The sequence below is a fragment of the Danio rerio genome, chromosome 12 (genome assembly GCF_049306965.1).
Source record: "Danio rerio strain Tuebingen ecotype United States chromosome 12, GRCz12tu, whole genome shotgun sequence".
Classification (NCBI taxonomy): domain Eukaryota; kingdom Metazoa; phylum Chordata; class Actinopteri; order Cypriniformes; family Danionidae; genus Danio; species Danio rerio.
In genome coordinates, this window is record NC_133187.1 from 4828710 (window position 1) to 4850808 (window position 22099).

Sequence of the window (22099 nt, forward strand, 5' to 3'; positions counted from 1 at the left end):
CAAAATGAGCTCGAAATCTTTAATGGCTCACAATCAATTTGTTGAATTGAGACAGTAGTTCTGGTCAACCCAGACTCATTCTGAAAATGTACCCTTGTATTTCTGGAGAGTGCCAAATATGTCTCAGGAGCTAATTTTTTTTGCAGTTTTTGTTTTTGCGAATCTGCTAGAGGCCGCTTTGTATGATTTTTCAGATGTCAAATTTCTCTCACGAGTGCTATTCGCGCCTGCTGTTCTTACGTAAATACACTAGAGGCCGCTGTCGACTGACTGACTGACTGACCAACCGGCCGATAACCCCACCCTCCCCCTTCCCTAAACCCAACCCAATAGTGTTTTAAAAAGCAGTAATCAACAGTGTTTTAAAAAGAAATCCAGAAAAAGAAAAGCCCTTGCCTGAGTTTTACCACGTTTACTACCTCCTCACCCTGTTATTTACTTGTTTATTTTATTTTTTGGCTTTTGTTTTTGTCTTACACTCTTAGAAATAAAGGTACGAGAGCTGTCACACACATTTGTACTTGAAGGGTCCATATTGGTACCTCAGAAGTATATTAGTGCCTACAATTTTAAATAGGAACCCTTTTGTACTTTTTAGGTAGCAATATGTACCCTTGGGGTATTAATATGGACCTTTTAGGTATAAATTTAAACCTTTTGAAAATGTACCACCCCAGTGACCACTCGTGTACCTTTATATCTAAGAGTGTACCTGCTTTCTGGAACTTTTCTTCACCTGACTCGAACTCTATCGAATAATTAGATTGTTTGCACCAGACAAAACATGACAGAATTTTAAATACGGCCATTCAGAAGCACAGAATAGTGCACTCCAGCGAAATGGTAAGGTTTACAGTCTAATTAGTACAGATTAAATCTATTTAACAGTATTAGTTAAAGAGAAAGTATGGCAATAAATGCCATGTAAAATAGCATTCAAACAAATTCAAATGAATGGTGTTGTGCTAAAACGTTTTCATTTCTTACCACCTTGTTAGTGGTGTTTTAGCGCACTATTGCAATACAGACTGATGATGTTAAAAGACCTAGCAAAAATGTACCCAAACCTATGTAAAATTTCTAATCTTTAAAAAAAAATGTCCTAAAACAGGAAAATACTCCTGGCTTTCATTTAGGCAGCCAGGGTTCAACTTCCGGTATGGAAAGCCCCACCCCTTATTGCCCTCCTGAACAATAGCTCAGTTGGTACGGCATGAGACTATCAATCCTAAAAACATTTCCACTAGATTTAGTCATCTACAGAAGACAACGATTCACAGTTCTTTTTGTTTGGCTTTATTTGTTTTAACTGTACACACCACTCCACATGTTGTCAAAACCCACCATGTCAATACCAAAAGAGTGTACAATGAACACATTTAAGAAACTCCACTTTAGACTTTAAACATGCATTTCAAATCAGGCTGAGGTGTTTAACAAAATCTTTTTCACCCTTAAATCCATATTTTTTGACTCAAATAAAGCTAAAGGTCGTTACTGATGCAAACATGTTTGGAAAAACTACAATGGCATAATTACACTCCAGAACCAAAAAGTCTAATTTATTCTCACACCATGAATGTACAGTCACAAAAGTCTAAACTATTTAAACTTGGTTTAAATTAAGTTTTTTTTTTTTAAATGATAGCTTAAAGACTTTAAAGCATTTCAAAATACAGATTATAGAAGCAGAAATACAACAGGTACAAAAAGGAACCTCCATGTAACAAGATGCACAAAAATAGCAGAAAATGTAAACAATGCAGCAGGGAAATAAATTAATTAAAGTCCAATTATTTAAATAAAATCACAAATAGTATATTTACAGGCAACACAAACTGAACAAGAGCAGTAACAGGGTGAAGGATGAAATGGATGTGGTGGGTGATAAGGGAGCTGCGGAGGAACCGGTTTGCTCCACCTGAGATGTCACCACTCTGCCATTCAGAGGCTGAACTCCTCTGAAGTTGTTAAAAATCAGAACTGGAGCACTTGTGGTTTTGGTAAACACTGTTGTACTGAAGCGGTTGATCTGTTTGTGGGTGGGAATAAATTAACAGCTGTTTTTTACTGAAGAATATGCAGATGATGTTGTGCAGAACACTGTAAAAATGCTGCTTTCCATACAATCAATGTGTGTTAGGACAATGCTAAAAAAATATTTAACTTTAGTTTAACTTTAGTTTTAACTTTATATAGTTTTAAGAAATTTAAGTGGATTGAATATAAAACAATTAATTTGTCACCACCAAAAAACTCAAGAATTGTGTTGTTTCACAGACTCTTTCTGAAAACGTACCTCTATATACATTTCTGGAGACCGTCAAATACATCCCGGGAACTACCTTTTTTCACAGTTATTGTTTTCGCAAATCCACCAGAGGCCACTGTGTACACTTTTTCAGATCTCAAATTTCTCTCGTAAGTGCCATTCGCGCCTGCTGTTCTCTCGTAAATCCACCAGAGGCTACTGTCGACTGCCTGACTGACCAACTGACCAGCATGATCTCACGAGAAAAACGTACGTTTTTTACGTTTTGCCAGTTCAGTGGCTAATTGGCACCTAACCCCACCCCTAAACCCAACCGTCATTGGGGGATGAGCAAATCATGCTAAATTGTACGGATTAAATCGTACGAATTCATACGAATTAGCCACTGAATCAAAAAGTTACGAATTGTCGTGAGATTGTGTGATTTTCCATCCTCCCACTTCCCTAAACCCAACCAGTAGTGTTTTAAAAAGCACTGATTGACTCGCCCACCCCCTTCCCTAAACCCAAACGACAGTGTTTTAAAAAGCAATCCAGAAAAACAAAAGCCCTTGTCTGACTTTTACCACGTTTTCAGATTTTACCACATTCTCACCCAGTTATTCACTTGTTCATTTTATTTTTTGGCTTGTGTTTTTGTCTTACCTGCTTTCTGGAACTGTTCTCTTACTGAACTCAAACCTCGTCGTCATGGTCATCACTTCTCTCTGTCTCAAGTCCAGTGACCTAGTTGGTGAGCTAACGGGACAAAGTGCAAACAGCCTGAAAGCCTTCTATACGGAGTTAAGCAGTCAACTGGTAAGCGCGAAAAGGAACGCGTCATACCATCCCGTAGTGTTCGTTTAAAAAATTAAAGGCAGCCATACGTACTTCTGGCTACATAACTCGCGATCTCCAAATATGTATATAGAGCTACATTTTCAAAATGAGCCTGTGTGTATGTAAAGTTTCAGCTCAAAATACCATACAAGTAATGTTTTATAACTCTTTAAAACAACACCTTTTAACCTTTGATCCTAGTTGCACCGTTTTGGTGACTGTCACTTTAAATTCAAATGAGATTGTGCTCCTAGTCCTCTTATTAAAAAATTACATTCACAATGAGATGAAAAATCGGCAGATGGTTGATTTTGAAAATATCTGAGGTATTTGCTGTATGTGCGCTCCCTCTTTTGTAATCGCTATCTCAATAGTAGTTTTACATTTCTGTTGATACTTTTTATCAGCCAGTCTTTGAAGTGGTCATTCTGAAGCTCTTAAATGTATATTATCCAATTCAGACACTTTCTGTACAAATGTTCTTTTGAAAATGTCCCACGCCAGAGATATCCCTGATCTGGACAATGAAATATAAAAATTCCCAAACTTTCGTTTTCTGAAATGGACCTTTTAAAATCCCCTGATATTTCAGAATTTCTATGAGTGCATGATACAGATGCCTTGACTTACCAAGTTGTTACTGACTTTGATGGGCTCTTTAAACACTGTCCAAATGACAGCTTCATTGCAGTCTGGTGTGGTCAGAGAGCCTTGGTAGCGATAATATTTAGTCTTGTCCACCCCTTCAAGCAGACTGTTCATTGTGATTTGATTCATAATGTCAACCGTTGTATCATCTACACATATAAAAAAAATTAAGACAGTTAATAAGATATTTGATTTGTCTTTTTTTTTGCTAGAACAGAAAGATCAACTAAATTTATCAACGTTTATATTTGCAAAAAAAGGCATTTAAAGCATTCGATAAAACATTTTTTTACAGTTTGACTCAAAAGATTAATAAATGTATCGTTGCTTTTTTTTATTTTTATAATCCCTTTCTTTTGTGACAAACAGAATGTCTGCACAATGTTGTATTGGATCGTATTGATTTTCTGTTTTAGTCAAAGCAAAAATTCAGCATCAAATTAAAATGAAGAACTGTTTTGCCATATTTTTTAAACATTTTACTCTGCACATCATTTTTTTACCAAATTATTTTCTTTAAAGTATCTTTAAAAACTCATCCCTCATGATGGTGCAAGGGCGGGATCAAGCTGTCAATCACACGAGTTCCACTTGAAGCAAATGTCAACTATCCAATCAATTTACAAATGACAGAAAACGCCCCACCCTACATTGCTTTCTCCATTTATTTTCTTGACTCTGATGTGCCACAATATGCAAAATATGACTACTATTTCATGCAGATTATGTCTTAAAATATATTTTTGTGTGTGTTTTAGAGTAAAAAAGAATGATATAAGGGTGAATAATGATTAAAACTTTTTTAGAGTGAACTAGAAAGTGAAAGTGCACCAAAAATTAAAATGTACAGATGTACTCACCCTCAGACCATTGAGGATGTAGTTGCCTTTTAATCAGTAGAACATTAAATAAAATAAATTTGTTAGATAATAGATAATTAATTTTTTAGCCAATTTTTTTAGCTAAATCCATTATCCTTGTTATTCATATAAGGCAAGTCAGTAGTCACCAAGCATTTTCTAGACAAGGAAAAATTACTGTCTTGTTTTTAGAAATAATAAGCCAAAATTAAGTGAGTTTTTCTTTAAAAGAAGCAAAATAATCTGCCAATGAGATAAGCAAAATAATCTAGTTTAGCAGAAGATATAAGATTATTTTATTTACCCAATTGAAAGATTATTTTGCTTCTTTTAAGGAAAATTTTACTTAACTTTGGCATGTTAATTCTTAAAACAAGACAATATGTTTTGCACTGCTAGAAAATGCATCATAATTTAAGAATGTTTAGATATTTAAAAGACAAAAAAAAAAAGACAAAAAAAATTAAGTGTGAAAAGCATTTTGTTTGTGGTGAATGACCTGATGGTCCGTACATTAACAGTTTTTTATATATAAACAATCGCTTTAAGCAACCACTCACAAAACTGATGATCACCTCTCCCAACCATCTGACACTAAATGTCTTACTTTTATTCGGGATCTTCGTCAGAAAGGAGGTCAAGACATCCCAACCCTTTGTTTTGTTTGCTTCATCAGTTCCCTGTTGGTCAAAACATATTCATTCACTTCATAGGTCTGTACTTTAATCTATAATCAGTAATAATAAATAGTGAATGTGTAAGAATTCACCTCAATAAAGAAACCCAAAACAGCCAGCGCTGAGCTGTCATGAGCAGCTAGAGCAACAGAAACACTCCCGTTGTATTTTGAATGGACATTTACAATGTGCAGCTGAAATCCACACATACAAACACATACAATGAATCTAAGGCAGTTTTGTTAAGAAATACAGATGAAGTCAGATTTATTAGCCCCCTGTATATTTATTCCGCAATTTTTGTTTAACGGACAGCAGATTTTTTCAAAACATTTCTAAACAGAATAGTTTTAACAACTCATCTCTAATAACTGATTTATTTTATCTTTGCCATGATGACAGTAAATAATATTTGACTAGATATTTTTCAAGACACTTCTATACAGCTTGAAGTGACATTTAAAGACTAAACTAGGTTAATTAGGTAAGTTAGGGTAATTAGACAAGCCATTGATGATTTGTTCTGTAGACAATCGGAAAAATATTGCTTAAGGGGGCTAATAACTTTGACCTTAAAATAAGTTTAAAAAATTAAAAACTGCTTTTATTCTAGCCGAAATAAAATAACTAAGACTTTCTCTAAAAGAAAAAATATTATAGGAAATACTGTGAAAAAAATACTTGCTCTGTTAAACATCATTTGGGAAATATTTGAAAAAGAAAAGAAAATTCACAGGAGGGTGAAATAACACAGGGAAAATGAATCCACTCATACCTCCATTGCATACTGTTTGCCATTCACAGTGTGTTCTGATCCAGGCAAGGAGCTGCCGCTGCCCCAGTGAAGATGAAAATTTTTAGAAACGTAGAGACCTGGAAGATCGCCTCCTTGCACTGACATTATTTTATCATCCAAGTTGACGACCACTGTGAAAGGGGTAATATACAGTAGTACATCAATGTTGAGCATCATAATGTCTGACTCTTCTAGGGCAGCACAATATATTGTTTCAGCATCTGCATTGCAATGTGCACATCCACAATAGGCAAATCATTCATTTTCTTGTCAGCTTAGTCCCTTTATTTTATCCGGGGTCGCCACAGCAGAATTTATCCAGCATGTTTTTACGCAGCAGATGTTTTTACTTCCAGCAGCAACCCATCTCTTGGGAAACATCCACACACACACACACACACACACACACACACACACACTCATACACTACGGACAATTTAGCCTACCCAATTCACCTGTACTGCATGTCTTTGGACTGTGGGAGAGCACCCGGAGGAAACCCACACAAACGCAGGGAGAACATGCAAACTCCACACAGAAACGCCAACTGAGCCGAGGTACGAATCAGTGACCTTCTTGCTGTGAGGCGACTGCACTACCTACCAATGTGCCACCACATTGCCCTTAAATCACAAGATGCTGTGTGTGTGTGTCTGTGTGTCTGTGTGTGTTACTTGTCTTATTTCTAGTCCAAATATCTATATTTCAAAGTGAAAACAAGATTATTTTACTGACCCCACTGACAGATAATTTTGTTTGTTTTCATAAAAATATCTTAATGTTGACTTAATTCCTTCTGAAGATGAAAACAAAACACTATTTTTGCTTGCTGTATGAATTTTCTGATATTTGGACAAGAAATGAGACAAAGCATATAAGGAAAGCTTTTTTTTGTATAGTGATTATTCAAGTTCAGTACCTGAATACTGTTAGACTCTAAAACTGTGTTCATATTGCAATATTTATTGCTATTAACTAAACATTTATTGCTGATAATTGCTGATAATATAATGATAATATTGCTGATAATCTGATATAATAGATTTTTTTTTAAAACTGTGCAGCTATAGACTCTACTATCTCTCATCCCCCAACGGATGTTCAAAATCCAGAACTGGAAGCAAAATTACTGTCAAAACATTTTATTTGGCTTCAGTTGTTCAACTGTAGTCATATAAAGCTCCAAGAACACACAGCTTGCCCAAAAATATAAATTCCGCTTGTTTTCCGCTTAAAATCAGTGTTGACTCCAATGGCAATACATCTTACTGCCCATAATAAATGCACACCCTGACCTGACATGAAAAACAAATGCAAACAAATTCTTATACAGTTTCTTGGCACTTTGTATGATCACAGTTGAACCACTGAAGTCACATGGAAGGTTTGACATGTTTTTGACTCCTTTTCTGGACATCCCGGGACCGTTGCTGTTTATGGAGAATGAGAGAGCTCTTGGATTTCATCTAAAATATCTTAGTTTGTGTTTTGAAGATGAACAAAAATCTTGGAGAATTGGAACGACAATATGATGAACCACATTTCATCAAAAGAAAATGATGGGTAACACTTTATTTTGATGGTCCATTAGAGTATTAGTAGACTGTCTGCTTCTAACCGCAACCCTAAACCCAACCTAACAGTCTACTTATAATCTAAGGAGGATAAGTTGGCATGTAGATGCAACATAACCTATATTTAAGTAAACAAAAGGACCATCAAAATAAAGTGTGACCAAATGAAGAAACAATAGTTTTTCCAGTGTGCAGCGCCCCTTACCAGAGACGCCAGAATTTGTAATTGATGTGAAGGTGGTGTTGGCATCAAAACCAGTTAATTTAAACTGGGTCAGGTTAGGATTTTCCTGAACTTGTGCTGTGACAATGTTAATAGGAGATTGGCTGGATCCATTGCAGTGATGGGGAGCAAGTTCAGGCCAGGTGGTAAAATCTAGTTCAATAAAGGATAAAAATAAGCTTTAGAGCATGTTTTGATTATACTGTGCAGTGATATTAAGCATGAATATCAAGGTGAGACACTGTAGGAAAAACACTTTTTCCCAATTTTGCAATTTTTGGGCTTTTTGACTTTTCATTCATTCATTCATTCATTCATTCATTCATTCATTCATTCATTCATTCATTCATTCATTCATTCATTCATTCATTCATTTATTTATTTATTTATTTATTTATTTCATTCTAATGGAAACATTTAAAACAGTATATCATCACTTTATCAAAAATCTGCAGATTTCAACTTCAATTCATATTAGGAAACATTTGAAACACATCACATTTTATTAATCAGTCTAAGTAGATTTCAATCAAAAATTCGTTTTTTCTTAATTCCCAAAATTAGCTTTTTTCTCAAATGATCTCCCCTTCAGCAGCTCACTGTACACCCAATTTCACTGTGTTCCTCCAATCCATATTCTGAAGGATTTCAGGAAAATGTTCATAATTCTAACATATTAAAACTACAGTGATAATAGTGTTTTTACCCTATTCACCTGCAACATCTTGCCTTAAAAACGAATGTTACTGCAAACAGCCCTAATATTCAATGTTTTGACAATTTTAATAATTTAATAAAAAATTAAAACTTACTGCACGCTGGGTCATTATAGCACCATGCTGTTTGGGGTGAAATGACAGCATTAGTAAACCCAAATTGTTCAATTAAATAATTAAAAATGAAACAGATGAATTCAATTAGATGAAACTAGACTCTCGCTGAGTAAATGAACTTTCAATGACACTCACCTACTGAAGAGCCTTCACTGTGGACGGATTCACACAGAAGTGCAGCAAGGAAAGCGAGCAGGAAGGCAATCATCTTAATCACACAATAAAGCAGTCCCGTTAATAGAAGCTTATGAGAAATGGCATAAATCAATCACACAAAGGTAGCTCCAGTCTGACTGTACCTCTTCGACTTGTTTCTCAAGTCTGTCTGCAGAATTATAATGACTTTGCTTCCTTCTCTCCTTTTTGAAGGCTCTCCGCTGCTCACCTGGAGTGGGTGTATCACCTTCATCCTTACTGATTCTGATTTTTAAAAAATCTAGTCTACATTCCAATCAATCACCACATTGCTGGCTGTCAATCATATTGGAATATTTTCCAAATCATAGCCATTTGAACTTGAACTATTGCATTCCTCCATGAGGGTTGCGCTCCATGACCATTTCACTTTCAAGTTTGACAGTCTCATGATAGAGAGCTAAAGCAGCATGCAGGTCACACTTTACTGTGAGGTTTCATTAGTTCATTCATTTACTAGCATGAACTATTGATGAGCAATACTTGTACAGCATTCATTCATCATGATTGAACATTCACTGTTGCATTAGTAAAATACAAATTCATGCTGGTTAACATTAGTAACGCACTTTGAGTTAACAAACTATTGAACAACTGTACCTTCATTAAGTAGCATCAACTAACATGAACAAATACTGTAAGAAAAGTGTTGTTTACTGTTAAATGTATTGACTAAAATGAACTAATACAGCCTTATTGTAAAGAGTTACCAGTGTGCATTTTCCAAATGTTTTAAAATAGGTTTGTAAGCCACTGAAAGTTTCCAAATTTACTCCAAAAATTGGTTGAGAATATCAATGCAAAGTTGGGTTAGCTTCATCAACAGATAGGTAAACTTTTCTGATGCCAAAAAAAGGGATTAAGGGCTTCCATTTTTCCATTTTCATAAGATGTAAGACAAGTTTTCGGCATTTCCAGAATGTGTTTGTGAAGTTTCAGGTCAAAATGTCCATCAGATCATTTATTTTACCCTTTTGAAAACATCAATGTTTGGGTCTGAGGGAATGGTAGCTGTTTTGGGGGGAAATGGGCTCATGCAAGTCACAGTTGAGTTTTCCAGTCAGCCAGTCTTTGGGTCTGGCAGGAGCACCTTTAGCTTAGCTTAGCATAGAGCAGGGGTCATTAACTATATTTGTCAGAGGGCCAGAGTTGTACCAGACAGTCTCCTTGGGGGCCGGACTGCCAAGAAGAAAATCAAATAAAAATCTAACTTTGGCTTTACATTATGTTCAATGTTTATACTTTGTCCATTTCATTACAAGCTGAAGGCATTTGATTAGGGCTCCTATCACCTATACCACAGTCAACCACTAGGAGTGATAGAAAATTCTCCACAAACGCTGTGAAAATGCTGCCATTTGGCGAGGCGGCCATTCAGAGCTAGCTGGCTGTAACTTAGGCTGCAGGCGATGTGAACGCGGCTCTCCGGTGTTGAAAGCCTGAGCGCATTTTGGGTATCCTGTTCTGAGACCTATGACACATTGAAAAGTCTGACAGCCGCCAAGCCTGGTGTGAAAATGTTGGTGTCAGAGGGGAAATGTAGCTTTAGCCATTGATTAGGCACTGTGAGTAGGCCGATTCAGCATTGTTTATTTGAGTTCAAGTCTACTTGACGTTTCATTTGATGTGCGAACTTTATTTGTGACCTGTTTTGTTCTGGTTCCAGGTTATTTATTTACCATGCTGTTTTAAGTTGTCCTGTCCTGTCCTGAGGAGTCTGCTAGTTTCAAGCATGTTGTTGAGACTTAGAAATAAAAAACAAATGTTAAGTAAGGGCATGAGGAAAATTATGCCTCCCTTTTTTTTTTTTTAAAACCTGTTTTAAACAATAAATGCTTAACGTCGCATAGTCTGTCCTCATTTCGGAGTGTAGCCTTAATATAGGCAAATGGTAGTTATTCTGACAAGAGACACAGTTGTTGTTATTTTCAGTTGCTTTAATAGTGTGGACCACAATTTTCTTTTTGATCCTCACAATTTTGGAATCCAGTGGCAGGCCGGATTGAACGGCTCAGCGGGCCGGATTTGGCCCGCAGCCCGCCAGTTGATGATCAGTGGCATAGAGCATTGAATCAGATTAGACCATTGGCATCCTTTGATAACTTTGGGGCTGCCAACTCACACACATTTGGTGTAAGACTCACGCAATTGACAGTATTCTCATGCCACACATCCATTTTCTCAAACAGATATCATCCCCCCTCCCTCCTCTTCATTTATTCCACTTATTGCATAGTTTTTTATATTAATGTTTTCACTGCACAATAAACTGAAAAATCAGTTTACTTAAATTAGGTCGCCAAGTGGTGCTGTGGCTGGTTAATTATTTTAAACCTCTTCATTCAGAACTGCACTGACTAATCACAGTTAGTCACAGAACAAGAATAGCAAGGTGGAGAGGAAAGCTTATTTTCTACATTGTCACAGCAGTAACACATGATTTCAGTTATGTGCCACTTATCTACATCAGTTTAATCTGTCTCAATCTCTTGGTTTATCGACTACAGCTTCTTTTGAAAGGATCGGCAACTGCAAATGTTACGTAAGGTGTTCGTAAGCTGAGCTCTGCCTCTGCCCTCTATGTGACATTGATCTTTATTGTTTCCTTAAAGGCTATTTCTGCTTATTGTAACAATTACATCTCAATGTGTGAAGCATACAGTACATGTCATCTGATAAAAACAATTGTTAAAAAGCTAAACGAACAAACAAAATCTTAAGATTTAGATATTATCAGCATAAAATAAGCTTTCTTCTCAGAACTCAAGATAAAGTCTCTGCACTCTCAGAAATAAAGGTACAGGAGCTGTCACGGGCAGTATCTTTTCAAAAGATACATATTTGTACCTAAAGAGTCCACAATAGTACCTCAAAGGTGCATATTAGTGCCCAAATGTACCTAAAATGTACCTTTGAGGAACCATTGTGGACCCTTCAGGGACAAATATGTACCTTTTGAAAAGGTACTGCCCCAGTGACAGCTCCTGCACCGTTATTTCTGAGAGTGTAGCAAATCTTTTCAGATGCATGCATTTTTTAATGCATACAGACAATTATTTTATCTTGTGCCCAAAATCTGATATGTGAGATAAATGACCCCACATTCTCAAGGAAACCCATGGGAGAGAGTCTTTTCCTCTGAAAATTTTACCTCTGATGAGCATCTACTGCGTGAGAATGAGAGATAATGGATCACTTTCACTTTCGCTCTTGGATAGGGAAACCTTTACGCACAGACATCAATTACTCTATAAATAAATAATTTCATTTGTTAAGCGCAAATATTCATTTCAAAACTATTTCTAAATTCAGTTCTAATTTCCAGCAAACGAATAAATGAACAATAATAACCAAGTGTGCTCAAAAACCTGAGTTATATCCTAAAACACATGCTGTGCCCCTTATGGTCTAAAACCTGACAGGTGGGCAAATTTAAGCTTGTTTTTAATAAAACAAATATAAATATGGATATAATAAATAATACTGCTAATAATAATAACATTATACAAAAGCAAATTGTTATGAATGAACTGAAAAAGCCTCCCGAGATGAAGAAGGCATAAAAGCAGTGATTTTTAATATTTTTGTAGGCTAGAAAATAATATGTTTTGTATTATTTGAATCCTTTATATTTATATTCTATATCTATTCTTATTATATCCTATATATATCCTTAATATAAAATTTTTTTCATATGTAAAGATATTTGCCTATTGCTCTCTTGTGCCTATTAAGTGCATAAGCGAGGCTCAACTCTGCGCCGGAGTTTAGACCGGGTTAGTTTTGGTTTAATGAAAAATCTATTTTAGTTTCTCAAAATAGCAACGCGCCAGCGGTCCGCCTCAGAACGCCTTCCTTTTTAGACCAGAACGCCTATGGGCGCACAAATGAACGCTAATGCATTTGCTATTTAAACAGCGTAGCGCAACGCCTCAAAACCACTCTTGCTCCAAGCTGAAACTACCAAAAGACTACTGCGCCACGCCTTGCGCCCCACTGCGCCGGGTGTATGATAGGGCCCTTGAAGTTTATATTTTACATGAATGCATGATTATTATATAATTATGCATTCATGTAAAATACAATTATCATGGATCCATATGCAGAGTTACTGAAGTTTGTCCTGTGCGTTTGCGTTTTTTTTTTTTTTAGTTACTTTTTTGGTTTGGTGCGTTAATCTTATCATTACTATTATTCAAAAGAAGGTAATGATTCGGACTCAATTGCTTCGTACTGTTTTTATTTTTACTTTTTCTTACATTTTACGGGTGATAACAGACAAACACAAAGCCTTCCTCAGTGTGTCATATAAAATAAATAGCATTATATTTAGAGAAGTCCAACAATAAAGATAAATCACTGATTTTACTATTTTGCTATTAGTGACCCCTTATATTTTCTCAAACATCAGACATAATACATAAATAGAACATAAATTTTAAAAAAAATTAATTAGTGTTTTAGAAATATTTAAACAATTTTTTTTCTGTCTATTTGTCATCTGACCAGCGATTTATTACAGTTCATGATTTAAACTACAGTGCAACAATGGCCTAACGTTAATGATGAAACATGAAGATAATTTAAGAATATTTTAAGCAAACTGAGTCTTTTAAACCGTGATTTACCTGATTTGTTTAAAAATAGGATTCATTCAAAAAGGAAAAAAAAAAAAAACACCACTGTGATTGGATACTCACAACTGTTCTGCAGAGCCTTAAGGTAATAATTTCATCAGCAAAACTGATAAAACAGATGATACTGTACTTACATTATAAAACTTATATAAAAATGCAAAAGAAACAGCTCAGGATCTTTAATCGAATGTATGAAATATAGGTTTTGGGAGGGTAAATGAGGTTCAATTTTCAATTAGGCTGGTAAACTGACAGCCCTTTCCGTAAATAAAAACAAGCTTAAGTTCAGCTACTGAATGATAACTAACTGCACTCTCAGAAACAAAAAAGGAACAAAATCTGTCACTGGGATTGTCACTTTTCCAAAATTACATTTTGTACCAGGTCCTTAAAGGTACATAATAATACCTAAGAAGTACAATCGTGTACCTCACAGCTCATTGAAGATACAAAAGTGTACCCTAAAAGTACTAATGTCCACCTTTCCATTACAAAATTGTACATTTCGAAAAGGTACCACCCCAGTGACAGATTTACCTTGATTTCTGAGAGTGTACTTTTACAGTATGTAGGAGAAAGATTTTCAGCAACTACTTTCATGTTGGTCCTCACCCAAATATATGCAATGACTTTAGAAGATTTTCTGAAGAGGTTTGCCTTTGCAGACATTAAGCTCCTCGTACCTTGTGCATAAAAAGATTTTCTCGTTACTCAGACTTAAATTCTGACTATGTTGCTGGCTATAAAATTCACAGGCTGTTGAAATTTAGTTTGTTGATTAAGGCACTGCACGCTGGATGGATGGAATCTTTACATTGGAATTGTTTGTGGTAGAACAGGAACAAGAAGCTTTGCATGATCAAAAACATACTTATTACAACAAGACACACCTACTGTATGCGGATGCTTCAAAATACAAAAGCTTTGCATATGCAAAACCAAAAAAAAAAGAAATCCCCATGCATCGACATGCTTTTAGCATCAACATTTGCTGTACACTTTAATTTAATTTAGTTTGTTTCATTAATGTTTTTGTTAGTTTTTATTTTGTGAACACATTTCTATTTCAGTATGTAGGAGAAAAGATTTTCATATATATATATATATATATGAAAATTTTCATATATATATATATATATATATATATATATATATATATATATATATATATATATATATATATATATATATATATATATCTTAGTTTCAGTTTTAGCAATTCCAGTAACAGAACACACCCAGTGTTAACCAGAGAAAACTTTAGTGTTTGAACAATTGACATTTAGGGCGTACTCACACTATGTACAGTTGTCTTGAACCGGGCCAAAGCATGCTTGTCCCCCCTCCCCTCTCATCCGACAGCCCGCACTCACATTACATTCGGGCCTGGGCACGCTTACGTTATCGATGATGCGTTGTTCAATAAGAAGCGCTTTCTCTCAGCACAGTGGAGATTTATTTAGTTATATGGTTTTAGTCAATTGATTTACAGTGACGCAGTCAAATATTTTGCAGATCCGCCACTTTTGACGCTCATAAACAATCATAAAGTCCTCGTGCTGCAGGAATTAGGAGGTTTGCTGAAGGTGCAGCTGTCGTGCAGTGAGGGGTTTGTTTCTTTAATAAACTATGACAGTTTGCGTTCATTAAACACTGAGAATGATTAATTAATCCATATGAAACGGTCCCTTAAAACTCATGTATCGCTTTCAGTTTTGGGCTCTGGTGCACAAACACAAGCATATCGCGCCAAATCCCAAGTAAACTGCGTTCAAGCCCACCTCTTCCAACTGGGCCACGGCTGGCCAAGTGAATCGTGCCTGAGCCCGATTCAGAGCACTCACACTTCTCTAACAATTCAGGAAACGGGCCTGGGTTACAAATGGGAAAGCAAAGTGTGAGTAGGCCCTAACTCTTGGAGAAGGGTCTGGCTGCAGACTGGGTGCAGTGCAATCTGAGCTGCATCCAATGCTTTTTAATACGCTCGCCTAACCCCACCCCTAGCCCTACCCATCACAGTGACTTCACTCACTCCATTGAGTGTGCATTGTGTCTGACATTGCATTGCTGAGTGATGCAATCTCAGATTGCATCATAAAGGCTGCATCCAGATACTATTGAACTCATGTGCAAACGTCTTACTAAAAAAAATCTATTAATAATTTAAACAGATACTCTTAGTCTTCCTTCTGGTTAGATGCTAGAACTACACTATTAGTATAGACTATTTCATTGTGGTCATGTCATTAGCCCATGAACATTTCCTGCTCGTTATCAAACTATTTCATGACTGTAACAGGAGGCAATTCAACCATAACTTAATGTAAAACTGCTATCATAACATTATTTATAAATATGTGGCTCTTTTTGGATTCTCGGAAGCTGTAGATATTGAACATGTAAAACAGGAAATACGCTGGAAGCGTTGTTTTTGTTTACATCCCTCAAAACAGTCTATAGCAAAAGCTTGGCATCCCTTTTAAGTGAAATACATATCCTTAACTTTTACCATTAAAAACCATCCCAGGCCTACTTACTAATAAAGCATGTGCCTATAATTCAATTGGTTATAGCACAAAGAAATGTTAGTAAAATGCTTAATTAAAATATTTAGCCTAAAGTTTATTGATTATTAGAGCACGTAATGTGTACATAGATGTAAATATCGCAGTTGCATTCACGTGGCAATAATCATTTTATCTGCTTTTGGTGACTTCATTTAAGCCTAGAGCTGTTTAGATTATCATCTTCAATACAGTCATAAAAAAAATGTGAACTCAGAGAGTTTTTCTGCCATGTGATGCATCAGCCATCTGATCTCACAGGATGCTCTGCGTGTTTTCAGGCCTGTGGCTTCCTTCAAAGGACATGTGTAATCACGATGAGGCACCGTTTGAGGACACTGACGAGCATGTGAGGGTTTTTCATGTGACATTCACTCTGCAGATCAGATCAAAATCATTTAGACTTCATTCAATTAAAGATCCAGTTATCCTAAATAGGACAAGTAGTTGAATTGAATAAAACGACGGCTACCAATATCAATATTAATAGCATTCACATACACTCTATACATATAATTTTTTTCTGGGAGATCACCCAGCTTGGGTCAAACAGAGTTGGATAGATTATTTATTAAAATAATTATGTTGGCTTGAGAAAGCCAACATACTGTTATACTACTCTCTCATTGAAAACAAACGTATCTCCTCCTGGGCCGTTCATGCCACAAGGCCCAAATGTGGTCAAAATGTGCCTTCTACATTCAAGATTGCTGCTTTATCTCCTCATGCCTATAAGACTTATTGTTTTTTTAATAAAAAATGTTAAATGTTAAATTTTTATAATCCGAGCATATAAAAAAATTATACAAGCCCCAAATTTGGCCAAAAGCTATATTAAGATGCGTTAGATTTTGTTGCTATATCTTTAAGGTTTATCAAACTTATAGTTTTCCAATAAATAATTTTTAAGCATTATTTTTCTCAAAATATGGCAAGCCATTTTTGACTTAAACTCCGGATTTTTACTGATATGGCAAGCCATTCTTACATGTATCACTTTCACACTTATTAAGCATTGTATTTTCAAAAAAATACGGCAAGCCATTTTTATATAATGTTCATTCCCTTAGTCCCTTTATTAATCAGGGGTCGCCACAACGGAATGAACCGCCAACTTATCCAGCATTTGTTTTACACAGCGAATGCCCTTCCAGCTGCAACCCAACACCAGGAATACATAATGTTCAAGTCCAGTTTTTGACACTCATAAAGACTGTCATAGAAACATCGGGTTGATTAAGATCACTCATATTGCCAAGAAGCTTTGATGTATCATCACTAACCTGTCAAATGTCCCCATAGCAATAAAACAGTATAACCTAGCAACCATTTAAAAATAACAATATCTCTGCATCAGAACATCGTAGGGACCTGGGCATTGGCTTGTTTGACTCATGCTAGCAAATGGGACTTCCTGTGTACTATGCATGGTAACAATGATAATGGAAGACAAGTGCTAATAACGATTAGCTACATGCTATGAATGATTATCTAAATGCAATAACATAAGCTAGAAAGGCCTACTAAGTATTAGCATTTGATCAAACATGTACACGACCATTGCCATTTAGCAACTGCTTAGCAACCACCTAACAATCCCATAATTGTTTTAGCAACTGCCTAGCAACCACTTAGCAACCGCCGCCGTGCTTCCTGCCAACTGCCATTCCCAGTCCTAGCGCAGTCACGTTTGCTTTCTCAAGCCAACATCAAAGTTTATCAATGAACTTTAGGTTCTAGTTACAATTACTCTCTTTAACCGAATGGTTAGCTTTGTCAAAATTTGACTTAACATTGCAGTTTTTAGAGCGTTCTTTCACATGATTTGAAACATCTGAGATTATTGTTAATTACTGCAATTGGATCTCCATTCTGTCTACTTTCCTGAAAGCCTTGGTGTCATTATTTGTTTTATCGGATTCATCAAGCTTATATCAAATTATTTTTTCCCCCAAATCAAGTTCAACTAGTCCTATTTCCTTCTTTTAATGTTGCCTGTATGTCCGCATACACAACGAGGTCATGTGGTTTCACTTTACTGAGATTATTATTAAAGGGGTGGTCCACTATGATATCATATTTTTAACTTTAGTTGATGTGTAATGTAGCTGTGTGAACATAAACAACATCTCTGAATGTAAAAAGTTCTAAGTTCAATGCAAAGGGAGACCTTGGTTTTTTCAGAGTTAGCTTAGCAAAGCCTACAATGAACGAATTTTGGGGACTACAAAAAACACTTCCGCCCCCTGTGAGATCACAATGGTTCGTTACTGCGCACCCCCGCACTGCGCAGGTAAGGGCCGTGGCCAGAGGTGCTGTAACGTTATAGCAGAGATAAAGCTAAAAATGCATCTGTTTTTTACAGCTCTTTCCTTTGAAAGTTTTACAGACATACAGTGTCATCCTGCAACTGTTTTGCAGCATGTGTAATGTCCCAAACACTATTTTTAACTGTCCAAAATGGGCAAAAAAAATCTAAGAAAACGTAAGTATTTTATGTTTTTCAAGATTTGTGGCTAGTTCCTACGAATTCAGTCTTTTGAAATTTTATGATTTTAAAAAGGAGGCGTGGCACCTAACCCCACCCCTAAACTCAACCGTCATTGGGGGATGAGCAAATCGTACTAAATTGTACTAATCAGATCTTACGAATTCATACGAATTAGCCACTAAATCAAAAGATTACGAATTGCCGGGAGACTGTGTTGGTCAAAACAGGTAAAAAAAATATGTGATTTATTAATGCATGAAAAAATGTCTGGAAAAAGTGTTTTGTGTAAATTCGAGTCCACATATATGGACATCATTTTTCTCTAAAAGTACATTTGATGATAGATGACACTTTAGATTTTATTCTAATTACATTCCAAAGAGCCCAAATAGCAAAGAGAAATAGAAAATGAATGATAAAAACCACATTTGGCCTAAGGAGGATACCCTAGAAACATTATAACAAAACATGTTTGCGGTTTTAATACCTTGACATATACAAACCATGGTAAATCTTGATACTGGTTATTGTCCCATGCCTATTTCAGAGCTCAGGGTTCTCTCGAGGTACAGCATGCCAAACCTGCTATTAGCGTAAGGCATATCTAATGTGAACACTTGAAATACAGTAATTGTGTCTGTATTCTCTTTGTAAAAATGTGGTTGTAATTCTTTGTTCAAAAATATATAAAGGATTATTTTACACTCAGAAAATTACATTTGCTGTTTGTTTAAATTATTTAAAATGAGCTGAAACAACACAATTCTTGAGGTGTTTCAGAGGACAACTAAATTTTTTTTAAGTTCCACAATCCACATCAACTTGTCAAAACTATTAAGTTAACTTAATTTCTTCAGGTTGTCCCAACATAAAGAAAGAAAGAAGTGAAAGAAGAGTGTAAGTTTCATCAAGCTTTAAAAAAAATCCTTACAAAACAAGTCCATCTAGTCTTATTTGCTTCTTTTAATGCATGTTTATCCGCATATGTGGTTTCACTTTACTAAGATTATTATTAATTACTGTAATTGTGTTAAAGAGGTTGTTAGACTTTGTTCAAAACTTTTGAAGGATTAGGTTGCATTCAGAAAGATGTTTGCTGTTTGTTCAAATTATTTAAAATGAGCTGATACAACATTATTCTTGAGGTGCTTGAGAGGACAACCTAATTGTTTTAATTTCAATCCACATCAACTTGTCAAAACTATTAAGTTAACCAAATTTCTTCATGTTGTTGCAACATAAAAAAAAGAAGTGAAAGAAAAGTTTTAAAAAAGTGTGTTAAAAAAATGCGATTACCATTAATTATTACAGTTGAATCTCCATCCTGTTTGTCTTACTGAAAGCCTTTTTTATAGGATTCATTAAGCTTGTATCAAATTATTTTCCCCCTACAAAACCCTCTAAAAAGCTTTTTCCCCCTAAAAAGTCCATCTAGTCCTATTTCCTTCTTTTATTGCCTGTATATCCACATATGCAGTTTCGCTTTGCTGAGATTATTATTAATTACTGTAATTGTGTCTGTATTCTGTTTAAAACAATGTGGTTGCAAGCTTTTGTTCAAAAGTTTTGAAGGATTAGGTTGTATTCAGAAAGATGTTTGCTGTTTGTTTAAATTATTTAAAATGAGCTAAAAACAACCTTATTCTTGAGGTGTTTCAGAGGACGAATTAATTGTTTTAAGTTCAATCCACTTAAAGAAAGAAGGGAAAGAAGAGTGTAAGTTTCATCAAGCTTTTTTCGAAAATAAAATCCTTACAAAACAAGTCCATCTAGTCCTATTTGCTTCTTTTAATGCATGTATATCCGCATATGTGGTTTCACTTTAGTGAGATTATTATTAATTACTGTAATTGTGTCTGTATTCTCTTTTTAAAAATGTGGTTGTAATGCTTTGTTCAAAAGTTTTGAAGGATTAAGTTACACTCAGAAAGATGTTTGCTGTTTGTTTAAATTATTTAAAATGAGCCGAAACACAATTCTTGAGGTGTTTGAGAGGGCAACATTGTTTCATGTTCAAATTTGTCAAAACTATTAAGTTAGCTTAATTTGCTCATGTTGTTCCAACATAAAGAAAGTAGTGAAAGAAGAGTGTTTAAAAAGAAAAATGAGTGTTTGCGATTACTATTAATTATTGCTGTTGAATCTCCATTAATCTTTTATCAAATTATTTTTCCCCTACAAAAGTAATTCCATCTAGTCCTATTTCCCTCTTTTAATGCATGTATATCTGCATATGCGGTTTCACTTTACTGAGATTATTACTAATTACTGTAATTGTGTCTGTATTCTGTTTAAAACAATGTGGTTGAAATCCTTTGTTCAAAACTTTTGAAGGATTAGGTTGCACTCAGAAAGACGTTTGCTGTTTGTTTAAATTATTTAAAATGAGCTGATACAACATTATTCTTGAGGTGTTTCAGAGGACAACCTTGTTTTATGTTCAATCCACTTTAACTTGTCAGAACTATTAAGTTAGCTTAATTCCTTCAGGTTGTCCCAACATAAAGAAAGAAGTGAGAGAAGAGTTTTAAAAAAGGAAAATAAGTGTTTGTGATTACTATTAATTATTGCTGTTGAATCTCTATTCTATTTGTCTTACTGAAAGCCTGTTTTTTTAAAATAGAATTCATTAAGCTTGTATCAAATTATTTTCCCCCTACAAAACTAATTCCATCTAGTTCTGTTTCCTTCTTTTAATGCCTGTATATCCGCATATGCGGTTTCACTTTACTGAGATTGTTGTTAATTACTGTAATTGTGTCTGTATTCTCTTTTTTAAATTGTGGTTGTAAGCTTTTGAAGGATTGAGTTGCACTCAGAAAGATGTTTGCTGTTTGTTTAATTGATTTTAAATGAGCTGAAACACAATTCTTGAGGCGTTTAAACCAATGACCTTCTTGCTGTGAGGTGACATTGCTAACCACTGAGCCACAGTGCTGCCAACTCAGCCTTTTTTTACAGTGTAAACAATGATATGGCATTATGTTTTTATGTTATTTAACTTTTGTAAATAAGTAAATCAGGTTTAAGTTTAAATGGTTTTACTTATACAAACTTATATATATATATATATATATATATATATATATATATATATATATATATATATATATATATATATATATATATATATATAGTTTAGCCAGTTTAATTTATGTAAATTGAGATGACACAAGAAAAAAAAAGACAGCACATTTTTTTCCATTGTATCAAATTTATTTTTATCTTTGTCTCATCTTTCGCTCTTTTCATGTTGCCTGTATATTCACAAACAAAAAGAAAAAGGGTCATGCAGAGAGCAGATTTTGTGTGATGCATAAATAGGTTTGTGTGATGTGCCCTTAAACCCTGGAGTACCAGCTGTTATTAAACTCTTATATGTGAGCTGTGATTAAAGTCTGGCTTTTCAACCTGTTCTGATTAAACAAACGGAACCCTTTAATTACATTATTTAACACAATGCACCATAATGTAGCTCCCTTGGTAAACAAACTAATCTGGCTCTGAATG

General features: G+C 35.1%; 1 protein-coding gene across 2 annotated transcripts; it reads right to left on the reverse strand.

Moving 5' to 3' along the window:
- Nucleotides 1–1273: 1273 nt before the first annotated feature.
- ca15c (carbonic anhydrase XV c) lies at nucleotides 1274–9355 on the reverse strand. 2 transcript variants are annotated; one of them, XM_017358489.4, is made up of 9 exons: nucleotides 9002–9355; nucleotides 8838–8910; nucleotides 8682–8708; nucleotides 7852–8022; nucleotides 6052–6203; nucleotides 5369–5470; nucleotides 5207–5279; nucleotides 3722–3888; nucleotides 1274–2032 (listed from the first exon to the last, which is right to left on the reverse strand). In XM_017358489.4, the coding sequence occupies exons 2-9, from the start codon at nucleotides 8908–8910 to the stop codon at nucleotides 1823–1825; spliced, it is 975 nt and encodes a 324-aa protein (XP_017213978.1). In that variant the 5' UTR covers nucleotides 9002–9355; the 3' UTR covers nucleotides 1274–1822.
- Between the last annotated feature and the right edge of the window lie 12744 nt (nucleotides 9356–22099).